Source organism: Antedon bifida, chromosome 9 (genome assembly GCF_963402885.1).
Source record: "Antedon bifida chromosome 9, ecAntBifi1.1, whole genome shotgun sequence".
Lineage (NCBI taxonomy): Eukaryota > Metazoa > Echinodermata > Crinoidea > Comatulida > Antedonidae > Antedon > Antedon bifida.
In genome coordinates, this window is record NC_136234.1 from 4,467,958 (window position 1) to 4,487,827 (window position 19,870).

The following is a 19,870-nucleotide window of genomic DNA, read 5'->3' on the forward strand; positions in this document are numbered from 1 at the left end:
AAAGTTTTTATTTGTATATTATGTGTTTATATATCCAGCAGTAGAGCCTACCCACAGTCACAGTAATAAATGTTCTTTGTATATGTGTTTATATAAACAGTAACCACATTCACAGTAAGTAAATTTCGATCCAAATGGCGACCAAAAATGGTTAATACGTACAGTATAAATTATAATAAATTCACTTTACAAACTTTACTGGAATCATCTGTTTGAAATTATTGCTACATTTTGCAAGTAATTTTTTGTATTACTAATTAGTTTTCTAAACTAAATTCCTACAATGGTTTAAAACCACTCACTTCATATTCATATCCTGCTGAATAGGCCTAACTAGACTAGAGTGAACACATTCCAATTTTATATAATATTAATATATACCATCAACATTTAACAAATAAAAGGCTGTCATGATGACTTTAGAAAACATAGAGCATAATGATGAAATTCACAAATATAAGAAGATATATTATACTTACTACTAACAGTACTTGAGTAAAGAAAATTGATGATCGCCTGGTGAGTGTGGTTTCGTTTGTTACAACTACCAAACAAGTGTGACCAACAGAGGGTACAGTTCTTCAAAAGGAGTGCGCTTCTACTAGCGGATAGGCCTAGAAAGTATACTTGGTTTTAAACCAGATATCACTTTCTCAAATCTATAGTAAATAGTCTAACCTTTAGATATAAAAGTTCAGATGTAGATACAATAGAGGATTACAGATTTACACTGACTATCTCTTCAGGTGGTGCCGACAAAACAATTTGATCAGTGAGTTGTAAACTGATTTGATGATGACAGTTTTTGTTGTAGTTCTTCGCTTCTTTATGAATGATTACACTCTCACGCATGAGTGAACACAATTTTTGAAGTGCGCCACCAAAGACACGTGCTTTAAGAAGTGGCGATAAAACAAAAACAACAGTTAGGCCTCTCAGCTCCGATCCTACTACAGGGCAAGGAGGGAGTATGGTCGAAGCGGCCGCCAACCAAAGCGGCCGCCAGTTTAATATCGTCATTTGTATGGAACGCCGTGTGCGCTTTAATCTTGGATTGTTGTTGTCAACGACATGGCCTATAGCGAGTTGAGTTACAGCTCTTCTTTATATTTCTATAACAAGTTGTATAATAAGTTTGCCGGCCGTTAAATCAATGTATATATTATATGTATTTTAATATTAACTTACATGCTATCGAATCTTATATTCTATTTTTAATATTTACATACTATCGAATCATTTAATAATTAACTTTGTATATCTCATTATATTGGTAGTGAAGGGAAAATATAACGTTGAACTGACACGACGTTTCTCGACCCTCTCCTATCGAATCTATACATTAATAATTTACGTACGGTATTGTCGAATCTTTATATCTCATTTACATACTATTGAATCGTTATACAGTATTGCATTAATAATTTACGTACGGTATTGTCGAATCTTTATATCTCATTTACATACTATTGAATCGTTATACAGTATTGCATTAATAATTTACGTACGGTATTGCCGAATCTTTATATCTCATTTACATACTATTGAATCGTTATACAGTATTGCATTAATAATTTACGTACGGTATTGCCGAATCTTTATATCTCATTTACATACTATCGAATCGTTATACAGTATTGAATTAATAATTTACGTACGGTATTGCCGAATCTTTATATCTCATTTACATACTATTGAATCGTTATACAGTATTGCATTAATAATTTACGTACGGTATTGTCGAATCTTTATATATCATTTACATACTATTGAATCGTTATTATACAATATTGTATTAATAGTTTGCGTACGGTATTGCCGAATCTTTATATCTCATTTACATACTATTGAATCGTTATACAGTATTGCATTAATAATTTACGTACGGTATTGTCGAATCTTTATATATCATTTACATACTATTGAATCGTTATTATACAATATTGTATTAATAGTTTGCGTACGGTATTGCCGAATCTTTATATCTCATTTACATACTATTGAATCGTTATACAGTATTGCATTAATAATTTACGTACGGTATTGTCGAATCTTTATATATCATTTACATACTATTGAATCGTTATTATACAATATTGTATTAATAGTTTGCGTACGGTATTGCCGAATCTTTATATCTCGTTTACCTACTATCGAATCTTTATACAGTATTGCAATAATAATTTACGTACGGTATTGCCGAATCTTTATATCTCATTTACCTACTATCGAATCGTTATACAGTATTGCGTTAATAATTTACGTACGGTATTGTCGAATCTTTATATCCCATTTACATACTATCGAATCTTGGTTTTTATTATTAGTAATAGGGTGTGTTCTACATTAAGTGTTATTCCATTGTAATACATTGTTTGTGTTTTCAATAAAGCCATGTGGGGACGAAAACGCCAGAGGAACGCGCACCTTCTACAGGACTATTGCTGGCCGCCAGTCGAGTTATTAGCAAAAATTCGCGTAATTAATTACCGTACCGTACAGACACTTGCATCTTATATTAGTATTTAAAACTCATTTTAAATTGATTTATATATCTGAAGGTATAAAATCATGTATATTGTAAAAAAAATTAGAAAGAAGTTAACAAATTATGAACACTACTATAGTATAGTTACTTTACTGATTAATTAATATACAATAACAAAACTATATATTGTGATATACTTTATTGAAAAAATGTATATAATTCTTAATAATTGGCTTATTATATATTATATTAATATACAATACAAACACCACAATGAATGTTATTGACTTTATTATTAAACATATATATCATTTATTTAAAATCATTTAGTTAAAATAAGTAGGCTAATCATCGATTCGCCATTTCGTTTAAAAGAACGTATCACATTCAATCTGTAAAATAAAGAGAATAAATTACATTACAATAATGTAGATTGTTATTTACGTCCGAGTAAAGAAAACCTGTCGAAACAATGACAATCAAAGATTACAAACCAACGACAATCAAAGAGCACACGGCGTGCCATACAAATTGCCGTTATTGAACTAGCGGCCGCTTTGGTTGGCGGCCGCTTCGACCGTAATCCGCAAGGAGTACGCCTAGGCCCCTTAGTAGTATGGCGGAAGATACAAATTCGATGAATATTTGTCAACTTCTGATTCCCCAAAATAAGAGAAGAACAATTTACGATGGATTTATAGAATCTTTAGTAAGCAGCCCACCAGATCTAGACCCTATTGCTATACTATAAAACTAGCCTATTTTTAGTATTAATATTATTCTATAATATTAATAGTATACTACTAAAATAATTAATATAGGCCTAGCTAGTTTGGCCTATTATTAAACTCTTCCTAGAGGCCTAATATATATAGTTTATATTATAAATAACACATTGTGACTGTCATTACTTCATTTATTTATTTTTTTATTAATAGCCTACCCTCTACTTTAATTGCAGGGCCAAGAGTTTCATCTGAAAATAGAGTTACCACCAAATAGAGACCTCAAGTACTGTAGGTAGGCGTTGCTCCAACAAACCAATGTTTAAATTTTGAATTTGATTTTTATTTATTATTTAAGATCCCAAATTCAAATTATGCATCTCCATTCATGGAATTTCTGTTATTGGCACAAAACTCGACAGAAAATGTATCATGGTCAAAAAATATAACTGATCAACCATGGAAGTATTATAGAACTCCAGAAAATGTACCATGGTCAAAAAATATAACTGATCAACTATGGAAGTATTTTATAGAACTCCAGAAAATGTGCCATGGTGGAAAAATATAACTGATCAACCATGGAGGTATTATAGAACTCCAGAAAATGTACCATGGTCGAAAAATATAACTGATCAACCATGGAAGTATTATAGAACTTCATGGATCAACCAACCACCACAAAAAAATAAACTATACTTTGTCCTTGCAGAATTCATTGTGATGTCAACCTAATGAACATTTTACGAGGATATCTTCCAATAATTAAAACGCGACTACAACAATGTTCAAGTATTCCAACGTTTTTAGAAGAATTGAAAAGCATTGTGGTTTGTCTACTAAATTTATTTATCTATGACAGGATATTTACAATTTTTTGTATTGTCAATAACAATTTACTAAGTTTTTTTCAAGGTTTATGATGTGCTATGAATACCCTCCAAAAACCTTGCTAAATAATATTATATTTCAAGTTAAAAGGGTAAACAAAATGCAATTACTGCAGTAACTGTCACAATAGTGTAATTTTGTCCTAAAGTACCCATAGTTTTATGTACCATTCTTTTGTTTTACTGAAAACACAATACATTCACACCATTTGTGCAATAAACTAATTAACTAATTACCTAAAGAGCATTAACAAGCTTCTTTATACTTTGAATGTGCCACCAATCTCAGAATGGTGGTGGGGATTATGATGGACACAGTATAATATAGTATACTTTCATTTTTTTTTAAAGCATGCAGTGTACAAAAAATTTGAAACTTGGGAAACCATAATAGCCAATGAAAGTAAAGCTCTGTCTACACTAAATGTGATGTGGCCATATATGGACATGATGATGTCATAATAATAATAATACTGTAATTTAGTTAAAAGCTACACTTTTGAAACAGTGGCACACTTCTTGAATGAAGGTTCATCCAAAGCAAGTAAAATAAAACACTACCATATTTAGGCACATCACACTCACTTTTTTTGTCAAACTATTGTAATATAGTGTAGACAGAGCTTACAACTCTTACACAATAATAACACTGGTTTCTTTTTTAGGACTTGGCTGTTAAACAGAATAAGGAATTGCAAGCATTAAACACAGCACCATATTTGTATGAAAAACTCATTCAAGAAATTGCACTTGTAAAATGGGACAAGTAAGTCAGATAAAAAGTTAGACATTTTCATTTTAATTTAATCATTTTAACTGATTTTTTAGGAAATTTTCTTGTATTCAAATTGTTTCAGGGTTGTTGAAATTGATGAATCGTTTAAAAAAGTTAAGTTAAAGACAGTGGATGGTGCGGAAAGAGAGCATTACATAACGGTTCATATTTCCTCTCAGGTAAAAAATTACATTTTAAATTATGTTTCTCCTTTTGTAGATCAATGTCCTAATTAATGTATTGTAGAAAATTCAGATAATTTTTCTCTTCACTCTCAATTGTTAAGCTCTGCTTGTCTACACTATCAAACTAGTTTGATGTGCCCAAATATGGTAGTGATATCCCCAAATATGGTAGTGATATCCCCAAATATGGTAGTGATATGATTATCATCGTGTCCATATATGTGCACATCATAATGTTGTAGACAGAGCTTTATATAGTTTGTATTTCAAGTAGACCACAATGTGTATTGTACAGTATATTTAATAAATCAAATGTTTTAAAAATTTAATGTGAATATTGTGATTTACTTTTCCTTTTTTGAGCAAATAAAACAAACAAAATTCATTGAAAGTTTGAAAAAAAAGTAGTTCCTACCTTGTTTGACGTCGTACAGATTTGTCTTTTTTTGTCCAGAAGGATATCCCTCGATGATAACAGATCTTTAAATTTCCTTACTGAAATTTGTCTATAAAAATACTGATTTAATTTCTGAATATGTATCATACTTTAAGATAGAGTAAACCACTCGTGTTCAATAATGCTTATCCCTCATCAATACACAGCATTGATTTTGCAACATTTTATATGTATATATATACACCTACACCAGAAATTAAACCAGGGCACAGGTTTCTTTATATAACTAATATACAAGCACTATCTTTTATGACAATATTTGTATATAGTAATCCATTAGTTAAAGGTTGAAATCTAGAACTTTCAGGTCAAGGATACAGTAGTTGATTGTGTATAGAAAGTCCTATACCCCAAGTTGAAGGATCCAAGCCTTTGCACTCAATTCTGTACATTTTCACAATAGATATACCATACAATCTGATATGCAAGGAAAGTGGTTTAGTCAAAAAAACTCATATCAATACCTTATGAAACAAGCACGAATGTGCAATACTCGGGGTACAGCGAAAGAAGCTGTAATGACGTCATAAGACCGGATGTAACGTCACATACACATCAATAACCGTGCTACCAAATACGGCTATACGGTATGGCTGCATCCGGTATGAAAATAAAAAATCCGGCTCTATAGCTTTGAGGACATGTCTCTGTAGTATATTCATGCTAAATCCGAGCTCAATACTACAACGAATAAGGGAGGAGTAGTACTTTATAAATCGCACTTTTTTCTCAATAGTGTCCGGATGGAAGAAGAAGAGGAAAAGATGAGAGAGTCCTAGAAAGACTCAGGTACCCCGAGTAATAAAACGAGATATACTCTATATCATATTACGTATACAGTATATTTCACCATAAAGTTAAAGAAAAATAGGTTTCGCCAGGGCTCGAACCGGGACCTTCTGCGTGTTAAGCAGACTTGACAACCACTACACTACGAAACCTCTTACACTAAAAATGTGGGTTACAGAAAGTTTTTTAATCCATTTAAATTAGAAATAAATATGGTAATAAGCACAAAGCAAAATAAACATGTGTAAAAGTGATAATTACCGATTACACAAAATAAGTATTTAAAAAAATAATAAAAATAAGATATACTGTGTATAATTATCATATTGCGTATACACTACTTTTCACCATAAAGTTTAAAAAAAAAGGTTTCGCCCGGGCTCGAACCAGGTACCTTCTGCGTGTTAAGCAAATGTGATAACCACTACGCCAAGAAGCCGCATATAACTACATAACGCTGTGGTGTGTGTCACACATTGTGGCTTCCTAATTAAACAAATTAAAAAAAAGCACGAATGTGCGATACTCGGGGTACAGCAAATGAAGCTGTAATGACGTCATAAGACGGGATGTAACGTCACATACACATCAATAACCTACTATATGGTACCATCTTCGAGACGTCATATGTCTGCATCCGGTTTGAAATTTAAAAATCCGGCTCTATAGATTTGAGGACATGTCCCTGTAGTATATTCATGCCAAATCCCAGCTCAATACTACAACTAATAAGGGAGGAGTAGCACTTTAAAAATCGCACTTTTTACTCAATAGTGTCCAGATGGAAGAGGAGAAAATGAGTAAGTCCTAGACTCGGGTACCCCGAGTAAAAACACCTTAGTACATTTAATAGTGCATAACCCTTCATTTGTAAAAGATTATTAACAGATATGAAATAGTTACATAACATTAACAATAGATTGACAGCAGGTTTTATAAAACTAAAAATGGTTACAATATACAATCTATCATGTAGTGCATGAATTAAAAATATATATGGTTGAAATATAGAACTTTTAGGTCAGTGACTTGATGGTGTATAGAACTATTGATCCAAACCTTTGCACTCAATTCTGTTCATTTCCACAATACTGTGGATACAATACAATCTGATATGTAAGGAAAGTGGTTAGTGAAAAGAATTTCAATACCTTATGAAAAAAACTTAAGTACATTTAATATCTCAGTGCATACCCTTTCATTTGTAAAAGATTAACAGATATGAAATACTTACATAACACAGTAGTGATTTCTCAGATAAACAGCAGGTTTTACAAAAACTAAATTACATTCATTCCTGATGATGATCAAATAAAGATCGAAACGTTGTCTGAATCATGGCTTGCCTCTCGTTATTTGCAGTCAGTTTTATACTATGCTATAATGGTTACAATATAAAATCTATCATGTACTGCATACATTAATATGATATGCTAATCAATTGATTGCACTAGCATTACTGCAGTAAATTAGTGAAACTGCAGAATATGGTATATTTAGTTTTTTTATTTATTGTTTTATAATTTTGTTCCCATAAAGTATCCAAATGAAATACCAGAATTCAGCACTGACTTGCCCTCTGAATTCATACTACAGTGGAATAACTCTGTAAGTACATGGTACATTAATTAATGTACAAACTTATTTTGATATGGAGTTGAGTGGCCAAGTGGTTAAAGCTCTGTCTACTATCAAACTTTGCGAAAAAAAATTTTTGATGTGCCCATATATGGACACGATAATGTCATATCACTACCATATGTAAGCATATCATATTTGGGCACATCACACTTTTTTGTCAAACTAGTTTGATAGTGAAGACAGGCCTTAGGACAGGGGTGCCAAAATTCCATAGCCATAAAATCATCACAGGTTCAGGCTCTCCTTAACGATATATCTTCTGGTGTGGTAGAACAAGCCTTTTCAGATAAGGACTTAAAACTGGAGTTCCACTGCACACATCTGGTTCATCTTAAAGAATCTGAATTTCCTAATTGTGGATGAATTATATAAAATAAGCAAATATCTATTCCACTGTGTGGCTTCACTGAAAGTATTGTTTTTATACAGATGACACTTGCAGATGTTTTAAAACAATTTGACAAAGTTGTTGAGAGACATCAGATATTTTGGAATTGTCTGGATGAGATTGACAGGTCAACATGGGTGCTGGAACCAGAGAACCCTTGTAGGAAAGACAATGCTAGACGAATTGCTTTAGGTAGATATTCTTGTTTAAGTTCGTCATTTTAACCAGTAGTTAATAGGTTAATACATTTTGTCAGGAAGTGGTCTTCTCTGCTACAGAGCAGTGTTGGAGGTATGTGATCTGAAGTTTTCTTTTTTTCCTTTATTTATCCTAACACAAGTTATAAACATTGTAAACATAAATAAAACATAATATATCATGGGAATGGCTAAAACTAGTCAATAGATTGAACTAATTGATAGATAAAAACTACAGGGACAAATTTGGAATATACCACAGCTTTTAGATTCAATTTCACAGCCTGAACTTGCCCTGACCTGTGGTAATGGTTGATCTCCTTTTAATCATCTCCTCCACCCACCCCTGTTGTACCCATTGAGTTGCCGAGTCAACAAATTGAGTTCCCAAATTACAATCCCGAGTGAAATACATTTCTTATTTTGATAGGCAACAATTCCTCAGTTCAAATAATTGTAAATCCGCTTCATCCGACACACTTGCCCGAATGTCGATTCTTAGGAGCCGATAAAGTCGTTAAACCTTTAAGAGACAACATGAACAAGTCCGTACACCTTTGGAACACAGCGCATTCAACACTACACAACTTACAAGCCTTGATGGAAATAACTTTCCCATCTCAAATCTCCTCCAAGAAAGAGGTAATAAATGATATTTAAATTATTTTACCAGGGAAAGTAAATATAGATGTTTGTGATAAAAACATGTGAATGACTGCAAATATTTGAATATTTTAGGTTCTGGCGATTCGACTTAATATTTTGGCACACATGCCGTTTCATACATATAATACTTGCAAGGCCATAGCGAGAGGTTATTATATAAAATATGACGATCTCTGCTGGGGAATTGGGGTGGGTAGTGAAAATTGATTTTGAGCTGAAAACAGACAAAAATTGAAAGGCTGACTGGAATACGAACATAAAAAAGACAACTATTAGAGATGTTGAACAAGTCTAATATGGTAACTAACTGGTAACACCAAAGCATTATTTATGTAGCTTTTTTGTCTGAATCTGCAGGATTTTTGCTTGGAGTGCAGTATTTGCTACCTCTATCGACTTGAAGGGGAAATACCGGATAAAGTGTGCGAGTTTCCAGCATGTAGCAAACCATTCCATCAAGCATGCTTATATGAGGCAAGTTGCATTGTTTGTGTGGTCTGTTCTTCCAGAGGTCTGCCTGCCAAGAACTATGCTGTACTAATCAGACCTCCTGACTCTCCCTATATTTCGAGTCATCTCCAGCGAAAATGCAATTTGTCCCGATATTTAAGATAAACCAAAAAATCTCCTGATATGTATAAATTCATTATTTCTATACTACTCTAGATATTGATAAGAGAAAAGAAAACATACTAATATTATTGGTCCGTATAATGTTTATAATCTATTCATCCATTGCTTAATAAGTGAAATAATGAGTTCCTGGCGCATTTTTCACCTTCGGCACGCATTATGGATACCAATATATTTAGGTAGAGCAATATATGAAGACAAGTAGGGGGAGCTCTTAAGCACTTATACCGGTGTTCTGTGGTTTACAGTCGTAAAACGTACCGTGGTGACATTGGGTATTATACATTGAGTGCGAGATCTTTGCATTTCTTTTACACCTTCCTCAATTTCCATTGGTTTTGTGAGCTCTGTGCTGGGAATGCTAACATTTTTCAATACATTTTTCTTTCAGTGGTTACGATCATTACCAACTAGCAACCAAAGCCTTAGCAAATATGGATTTAAAAACATATATGGGGAGTGTCCATATTGTAGTCAACCAATCACAGCAAGACTTGAAGATAAGTGACATGTGATGAGACATGTACTATGATTACCAGTGAGGCAGAGACAGGCAATTCTTTTGCCATGCAATGCATACCCACCTGCAGAATTAGGCGACATCTGGCTTTGCACTTTTAAAGAACTGCCGCTAAGGTCATACCTTTAATATTCTTATGAGCGCATATTATGACTATAATAATTTAATACGACTTATTATCCAAGATGCTTTTTTTTTTAGTTGTTTAACTGATAATGGTCAGTCTTAACTGAAACATGTCTAACAAAATTACATTTTTTACAAATTTTTATTCTATGCCTGGCATTTTCATTTCAAGTCATCAGAGACTTAGATTTTCATGTTGACAATGTCGACTGCTACCCTATGATATGCACATGCACTAGGCAACTGGCAAATTTGAGCACCTGTTCAGTGGCATTACTACAAAGAAACAGTTTCCGAATAAACAACTTTCGAGAGTGGGCGGAAAGGCAAGATTAAACTTGTCTATTAAATACAATATTGTATTCCAAGAAATGTTATGGATTATAAAATATCAATATTCATATTTTACATAAAACATTTATTTTACAATTCATTAGAAAAAAAGCAAGTACAGTAGTTCTAGAATCTAGAAAGTGGTTTTTGATCAAAGCTTTAAACAAAAAATATATGTACATTTTTATGAAATTAGGACGTACATTGTAAGAAAAACAAAGAAAAATTAGCTTTTCAATTTAAATAAACACAAATCTATTAATTGAAATTAAAACAAATATGTTAGATCATCATCAATATAATTACTGGTACTAATAATATATTCCAATAACTTTTTAGTGCAGTATTTTGGGTATTAATAAGCATCAACTTGTTTTATTACTGTATGGAATTGATTGATTGACCTTACTGTTTTACTCTATATAATTTAAATGTTCTAATAAAGTGTGTTGTTTGAATTGATAACTACCTACCTACCTACAGAGGGCATTAGTTTTTATGCGTTTGATAAGAATCTACAGTAGAACCCTCTATTAAGGGGACACCTTCGGGACCCAAAAAAGTGTCTCATTAATAGTGTCTCCAGAATAGGGGTTGGTTGTAGTGCCAAAACATATATTTCCCCTTGTTTATGTCATTGGAAAGTGTCCCCTAATAGAGGTATCCCAAAGGAGTGTTTGAGTGTATGTTTAATTTTGATAAATAAATATTGTGTATCGTATAGTGAATTTGTTTGTAACTGTAACCAGCAAGTATACAGTCCAAAATCAACCTTTGCTGGCAAGATATTTAAAAATATTTTCAAGTGGAAGAAGGAGGAGGGGGGGGGGAAGAGAAGAGAATAAAGGGAATGTGAGTGAGTATACGTTTTTTTCTCTGCAATTCGTTTATTTTGAGATTCTACTGTCAATGTATCTTTGCAACAAGCCTGGCGATGTTTGGATCTCTGTATCAGTCATTTTTTTTCTTTTTGAATTTTTGATTGCTGTTTTCTTTACTGGTTTACCTATAGTATAGAAGAAGTAGAGAAGAAAAATCACAACACTGAAAAGTAATACAGTAGAAGCCCCTTTAAAGGTGTCCCCTGAATAGGGGGTGGCCTTAGTGTTAAAACATATTTCCCCTTGTTTGATTCATGTGTAAGTGTCCCCTTAATAAGGGTGTCACCTTTTTTATTCATTCATTTATTGCTTTTAATTATTTTTATTGTCAATATTTATTATTTTCTAAGGGTTCTTATTAACTTAAAATATGCATCCTCCATGTACTTGGTTGTAGCAGTAGTCTAGTAGTATGTAGAAATAAAAAATTGAAATATAGGTGTGCCAAACGAGGGGGTTCTACTGTATAAGAAATTTTGCTAGATGAGAAATAATAAAAAAAAGCAATGTAAAAGACTAGGAAACATTGTTCAAAGAGAAATTATTATTTTACTTACTTACTTTTTACTTTGGATTGAAGTTGTTTCTTTGGTGAAGCCTGTTTCTTTTCTTCTGTTGAAGTATCCGACGACGATATGGAGCACACTGCAGGTTCCTTTTTCATCCTCCTATTTCCTGCTGCCCCTTGTTTTTTTATTTGTGGCTTCGGTTCTTCATCTGCACAATCGGAGGAGGAACTTGTGATTTTTCTTTTGGTTCCCCCAACTGGTTTTCTTCTCTTAGCTGGAGAACTCTCTCCTCCAGGAGCAACCTTCTGTGATTGGGGCCTTCTTCTTGGACTTCTTCTCTTTTCTGGGGAAACCTCCCCGGAAGACGTACCATTTGGTGACTTTACCTTTTTTCTTGGGCTGCCATTTGAGACATCTTCTGATTTCCGTTTAGCTGGAATCTTCCCCTTTGATTTAGCAGTTTTAACTGGACTGTTCGTTACACTTTCGAAAGAAAACTTGCCATCGTCTTTCAAGCCGTTCTTTTTCAGGGCGTCTTCAAAAAGTTTTCTTAGTTGAACATAGTCTGGTTTTTCCTCATATTTCAATCTTTGTGCATATTTTAAGTATTTTTCAACTTCAGCTGTCATACAAAAGATTTAGAAAAGAAAAAATGCATTTTACGAATACCGCTCTGTATCATCATTCAGATGAGAAGTTAAGATGACATAATTCAAATTGACACTTTTACAACTAAATATCATTGATAATGTTATTCATCATTGAAAGTGTTATTACCTCCGCCAAGGAGGTTATATTTTCACCCCTGTATGTTTGTGTGTGTTTGTGTGTGTGTCTGTGAACAGCCTGGAGGCCACAGTTTTCATCCGATTCTCACCAAATTTGGCCACAATGATCTATGCCCCAAAAGCTTGGACGAGTTCGATTGGGAGGGGAAAAGGTCATAGGTCAAGGTCACAACTAACAAAAAACTATTTTACTGCCTAGAGCCACAGTTTTTATCCGATTCTCACCAAACTTAGCCACAATGATCAATGACTCATCATATAATTGTGTTTAAATTTTGAAGGGTCAGGGTCAAAGATCAAGGTCCACAAAAAAAAAAAAACTTAACGGGACTTGAACCAGCGATCTCAACTGTGAGAGGCTGGATACATAACCATTACACCAAACTCTCATTCACAACTTTGTAGTGTGCAGTTAGCCTATTTACACTTAGAACTAATAAAAAAAAAAAAAAAAAAAAATATATATATTTTCCGGGGACATTTCATGTAGGGGAATTTTACAGTAGGCGGAGGTTTGTACTCTCGGAGTACCCTCTAGTTGCTACTGTAATTGGTTCATCCTGGAAACAGCATAACTATATAGGGTATTTCTATTCTTTATATTCTATTCTATACTTTACCTTTTCCTGTGAAACTTTTTCCTCCAAAACATTCACCAAGCAAGCCACTGACATCCAACATGTACCTACAGATAAACAAATACAACAGCCTTAGCATGGTTTCCAGAAGGCAGGAGGAAAATAAAACAAAGTGGAGGTGGGCAGTGGAAATGGAGAGAAGGGCATTGGGATTGGAATCTTGAGCGGCAATATATGTTATAACACTACAAGCAACTCTTTCTCAGGGGATTCCCTCCTATTCAGGGGACACACCTATTAAAGATGTATTGTCCCCCAAAAACATAAAAATAAAGAATAAAATAATCAGACTTTAAATAGGCCATTTTGCATTTTTAATAAAGATTATTATTATTAAATTATTTCACTTACTTCACTAAAAAGACCCAAAAAACAGACAGACAATTTAAGCATTTTTTGCTTTAAATTACATTTTTGTCAGGTAATTTTTTTCGATCCAGTTTTTGTTCAAAGTGAGTAACTATTATGTGATATTATTATTCAAAAACAAATGAAAAAAAGTTTTTTTTTAGGGGGACAAAATATGGACATTCCTATTAGGAGGACACTTTGTACATGTGTCCCTTCATACTATACTTCAGTGCATAAATACAACATGAGTATCTTACTTTTGTTTCATATCACTGACTTTATCAGGATCTTGAATGTTGTCCCAAGGAAGTTTGCCACTTAACCAATGTAAAATGTTGTAACCTAAGATTTCAATATCTGCTCTTCTAGATGGTACTAAACAGAGAGAAAACAGTGTGTAATAAGTAAGCATTTACCAATTTGTATTGGTAAAAATAAACAAGAAACTATCATTGAGTGTACTACTATATCATGAGACTTTCAGAAACTTTAAAAATGTTTTATTGTTTTTTGTAAACTTAGTATTTTGTTTTTATTTCTTTTATTCCAGTCCTCTCAGGCAGCGCTTGTCTTGCTTAATATTCTCAATTTACTCTCACTTGCACTGATGAAGGGCTAGTGTTGTCCGAAAGCTCTGCTAATTTGACTGGCTGTTTTGCTTTATCATGTTGATTTAGCTTTCTGCTTATTTTATTCATTTTTTCAGTAATTTGCCTTTGGATTTATATCATCATTTTTGTTATACATGTACATGGAAAGGTTTTGAACTATATTCGAACAAGGCAGGTATTTTTGCCACCCCTATACTATTCAGAGGACACCTTTATTAAAGGGACATTTCCCGGTTGAACAAGTGGTAATATATGTTTTAACACTATTAAGTGGACACATAGTTTGGTACAGAAGTTTCAAGCTTACCCACTCCCTTGTGCGCATCACGACTTGTGTATTCAAGTGTACCATCGTGCGCCTTCCTGGGATCTTCTTTGTAAGGCTTGTGAGTTCCGTCGGGTTTGTAGCGATAGGCAAGTCCATAGTCAACCAAAAACAACTGTATTATAAAAGTAAAACTGAACTATAATCTCTCTCTAGCTTTGCACTATGCAACACATGATTTATCAAGGCCATCATGCATAACATATATCTGAGCATGCTCACAAACTTTTATGATTAGCTTCAGTATTTTATAACTCCTGGTCATTTGTGAAATATTGAATGGAATATGCTTTAAACAAAACTCTTCTAATCTAAATTTATTATTTGCTCTCTTTGGAGAGAATGGCTAATGTTGGTTTATCCAGGTAAGCTATGCACGAAATAGATAATTTAGCACTTACTTGGTTTTCAGCTTTGGGGCCATGTCCCATCATCAAATTAGCAGCTTTAATATCAGCATGTATATACCCATTTTCATGCAGATATTCCAAGGTATTTAACTGCAACAAATAACAAACATTAGTGGAGTTTAGTTAGTGATAAGATGCTCATCATCAGTGTCAAAGGTAAAAAAGGAACCCATTTTATTTGATTATTAAATAAATAAATGAAATAGGCAAATTTCTTTCTCTCCTGGGAACTAATGAAATGTAAATCTAACTATATGTATACCATGCTTATCTATGAAACACCAAATTTTGAGAAAGTTTCACCAAATATAGAGAAAGTTTCACCAAATATGGGGAAAGTTTAACCAATATGGAGAAAGTTCCATCACATATGGAGAAAGTTCACCAAATATAGAGAAAGTTTCACCAGATATAGAGAAAGTTTCACCAAATATAGAGAAAGTTTCACCAGATATGGAGAAAGTTTCACCAGATATGGAGAAAGTTTCACCAGATATGGAGAAAGTTCACCAAATATAGAGAAAGTTTCACCAGATATGGAGAAAGTTTCACCAGATATGGAGAAAGTTTCACCAAATATAGAGAAAGTTTCACCAGATATGGAGAAAGTTTCACCAAATATGGAGAAAGCTTCACTAAATATAGAGAAAGTTTCACCAGATATAGAGAAAGTTTCACCAAATATAGAGAAAGTTTCACCAGATATGGAGAAAGTTTCACCAGATATGGAGAAAGTTTCACCAGATATGGAGAAAGTTCACCAAATATAGAGAAAGTTTCACCAGATATGGAGAAAGTTTCACCAGATATGGAGAAAGTTTCACCAAATATAGAGAAAGTTTCACCAGATATGGAGAAAGTTTCACCAAATATAGAGAAAGTTTCACCAAATATGGAGAAAGTTTCACCAAATATGGAGAAAGTTTTACCAGATATGGAGAAAGTTTCACCAAATATAGAGAAAGTTTCACCAGATATGGAGAAAGTTTCACCAAATATAGAGAAAGTTTCACCAAATATGGAGAAAGTTTCACCAGATATGGAGAAAGTTTCACCAAATATAGAGAAAGTTTCACCAGATATGGAGAAAGTTTCACCAAATATGGAGAAAGCTTCACTAAATATAGAAAAAGTTTCCCCAGATATAGAGAAAGTTTCACCAGATATGGAGAAAGTTTTACCAGATATGGAGAAAGTTTCACCAAATATAGAGAAAGTTTCACCAAATATGGAGAAAGTTTCACCAAATATGGAGAAAGGTTCACCAAATATAGAGAAAGTTTCACTAAATATAGAGAAAGTTTCACCAGATATGAAGAAAGTTTCACCAAATATGGAGAAAGTTTCACCAAATATGGAGTAAGTCTCACCAAATATAAAGAAAGTTTCACCAAATATAGAGAAAGTTTCACCAGATATGAAGAAAGTTTCACCAAATATGGAGAAAGTTTCACCAAATATGGAATAAGTTTCACAAAAAATGGATTAAGTTTCACCAAATATGTAGTAAGTTTCACCAAATATGGAGTAAGTTTCACCAAATATGGAGTAAGTTTCACCAAATATGGAGTAAGTTTCACCAAATATGGATTAAGTTTCACCAAATATGGAGTAAGTTTCACCAAATATGGTTTATAAGTTTTATTTTAAAGAGATTTCAGAGGAGAGTACTTTTCGTAAAAGATTGGAAATAAACTTACTATACGCTTTGCAAGCATGTACGTTACTTTTGGTGTAAATCGCTGATTCGTAGCTTTAAGCTTTTTGTATAAATCCTCACCAAACCGCTGCATGACCATGAAGCGGTACTTTACTTTGTTGGTTTCGTGTAGACCAGTACTGATAAACTTTGGAACACCTACGTATGGTAGCTTGTGAGATTTACGAAACTGCTCCACTAAAATAAAACAGCCATGCCAACATAATAATTAATCAATTATAAATGACAAAGATTTCTTTTTTCTTAGAAATATGAAGATTTTATATTCTGGTTTTTATTTTTTAGTCTTTGCAATAAAAATTGAATTATGAGTAGATTACAAGCATATAAAATACAAATATAAAATGTAACCTTACTAAGATAAGATATCTTAGGTCTTAGTTTTCAAGATTTTAGATCAACAAAACACTGAACAATACCCAGCTGTGAAAGACTGCCACCACACTGACTTCAAGTTCCGTGATATTAATCAACATGATTGTGGGAACTTGCAACAATCAATTACAAATTTTTCTCGAATTTCGAATTAAAAGTTCGTAAATTGCAAAAAAATTGATAATTTAAAATTAAAAAATTACTTACACATTTCTTCCTTAGCTGCCCGTTGATAGAAGTGTAATTCAACAAAAAGCGGCCCATTTCCTTGTGGTTCCTAGCAATATAAATTAAATCATGTTTCACTGAACAGCTAATTTTATACAAAGTTCAAAAAATAAAATGATGGGATTTATGATGGACTATATACTTACAATTTTTAATACATGTTGTGCTTCTGCCACCACCTTTTCTTTTACATTGTCTGATGCTGAAAAAAATAAATAAAATTCAGTTTGTTTTGCACCTTTGTTTTGTTTTGCAACTAGGAAAAATAAGCCTATAATTTAGTTACATCCCAAATAATAAAAATAAACTATATATATTTTTTTAATATTTGTATTTCGTATGCATCCAACAGCGAGCACAAACTCGTCAATTACAGGATGGATAAACAATTTTATTGTGTTTATAATGTATAAACCAAGTCTCATTTGAGGCCTAGGGAGTAGAGTTGAAAGAGTCGCGAGTTAAAACCCTGGCACTAGGTGAGGATTGAACACCGGATCTTGAAATTGGAAGGCAAGCACGTTAACCACCAATCTAAAGCTCCATTATTTACCTAGGTAGATGTATCCAAAGCCTCCCTGTCCGATAATTGATCCAATACGCCATTGTCTTTTCCCGGAATGCTCCGTCAGTATTTCTCCCTCAGGAAGAGGCTTAGGCAGCTTGTACGCTCTTGCTTTTTTAGGCTTTGCTGCACCAGCTTAAATAATAAGTTTGGAAAATTAAAGATTAGTAGTAAGTTGAACAGTAGTAAGAACAGTAAGTTGTAAGAACATGTGCATGAGTTCAATGCTCCTTAAAGTGCATGAAATAGATGCTAGGTGCAGGTCAAAATCTTTTTTAATTTTTCAAAAATGTTATTTCATATGCATCCAACGGAGAGTAACTCGCCAATTACAGGATGGATAAACCATTTAATAACTTATCGTGCTTATAAACTAAGCCTCATTTGAGGCTTAGGGTGTAGAGTTGAAAGAGCCATGAGTTACAACCCTGGCACTAGGTCAGGATTGAACCCCGGACTTTGGGATTGGAAGGCAAGCACGTTAACCACCAAGCTACAGCTCCACTACTAAATTAAATCGGTCAAAATAAAAAAGTGAATACATTAATAAAACAATTTAATTAAATGTGATAAAGTTACATACAGTTTAAAATGAAAAAAAGAGAAATATTCCTTTTTTTTTTACATTTCCAAAGACATTTCTTTTCGTACAAAAGACAAATAGTAAAAAAAACAATGACAAATTGAGATGTAAAAGAGACAGAACCTCAAAACGTTAAGAACATTGTGGCAGGATTGCCTAAGGAGAGACAAATAAATATTATAACAATAAAAAGAAAGACCTGGGGAAAAATTAACGTATGAAAAATAAAGATAAGAATTTAACAAATAAATAAATAAAAAACTATTAAATTAGTTGAAAGACTGTTTATTTAAAATGTCCAACCTTTTGATCCAGGCATTGCCAATGTCTTCTAAAATCTGATATCTGTTGAATGAATAATGTATATATAAAATATACAGAGAGTAAAAATGTTATTTTAATATTATTAAATATTAGTTTTATTTAATTATTATATCCTCTATAGCCTAGCCTAGTATAGAGTGTTATTTTAGCAATTATAGTTTATACTATATAGTTATTAACCCGGCGAACAGACCTTGGGCGGCTAGGATCTAGTATAAATTATATGCTGCATGCCATACTAAAATAATATACGTTAGCCTAGTCCTTCTACTAACAACAGTCTAGACCTAGAGTAGTGGCACTGGCTGGCAGTGTATTCTCGCAGTAGTGAGTCTACTACTACTAGGCTAGTACTAGTACTAACTAGGCCTAGCTAGGCGAACTAACTCCACTCTAGAAGAGTATTATTAGGCCCTACTATACGTGTTTATTGCCTACCAAAAACAAATAAACATGTGTTAAACTATTAATAAAGTTAACCTAAGGCTAATTTCAAAGGAAAAGTCATTATTCTACTCATTTATTGTCATTAAAGTGTTGAAACTTACAAATTTATTTGATGTAATGACATCCACTCTCTGAGAAATTCCCCGCAAAATTTCAAGTTCAATCGAAAGATGGCAGCAGATAACATAACAATTGGCCTACCGTTATACATATCGGTTGTTTATTGGCCAAGGTTCACTACGTTTATCGATGACAACCATTCAGGATGTCGGTTATGTAAAAGATTTAGAATGTATTTTGAC

The 19,870-nt window shown here is 33.0% G+C and overlaps 2 protein-coding genes across 3 annotated transcripts; one reads left to right on the top strand and one right to left on the bottom strand.

Annotated features, from left to right (window-relative positions):
* The first annotated feature begins 3,041 nt into the window (after positions 1-3,041).
* LOC144852612 (E3 ubiquitin-protein ligase FANCL-like) lies at positions 3,042-10,585 on the top strand. Its single transcript, XM_078710524.1, has 10 exons — positions 3,042-3,197; positions 3,450-3,508; positions 3,926-4,043; positions 4,769-4,869; positions 4,961-5,057; positions 7,849-7,917; positions 8,380-8,530; positions 8,966-9,177; positions 9,559-9,675; positions 10,226-10,585. The coding sequence occupies exons 1-10, from the start codon at positions 3,105-3,107 to the stop codon at positions 10,340-10,342; spliced, it is 1,134 nt and encodes a 377-aa protein (XP_078566650.1). The 5' UTR covers positions 3,042-3,104; the 3' UTR covers positions 10,343-10,585.
* A 343-nt stretch (positions 10,586-10,928) lies between these two features.
* LOC144852601 (serine/threonine-protein kinase VRK1-like) lies at positions 10,929-19,724 on the bottom strand. 2 transcript variants are annotated; one of them, XM_078710509.1, is made up of 12 exons: positions 19,670-19,724; positions 19,101-19,142; positions 18,203-18,349; positions 17,796-17,851; positions 17,629-17,698; positions 17,027-17,223; positions 15,318-15,416; positions 14,899-15,031; positions 14,238-14,355; positions 13,612-13,676; positions 12,252-12,825; positions 10,929-11,819 (listed from the first exon to the last, which is right to left on the bottom strand). In XM_078710509.1, the coding sequence occupies exons 2-12, from the start codon at positions 19,114-19,116 to the stop codon at positions 11,816-11,818; spliced, it is 1,479 nt and encodes a 492-aa protein (XP_078566635.1). In that variant the 5' UTR covers positions 19,117-19,142; positions 19,670-19,724; the 3' UTR covers positions 10,929-11,815. The 2 variants fall into 2 exon arrangements, with proteins under 2 accessions (XP_078566635.1, XP_078566634.1); XM_078710508.1 differs by having other exon boundaries at positions 10,934-11,819; positions 12,256-12,825.
* Between the last annotated feature and the right edge of the window lie 146 nt (positions 19,725-19,870).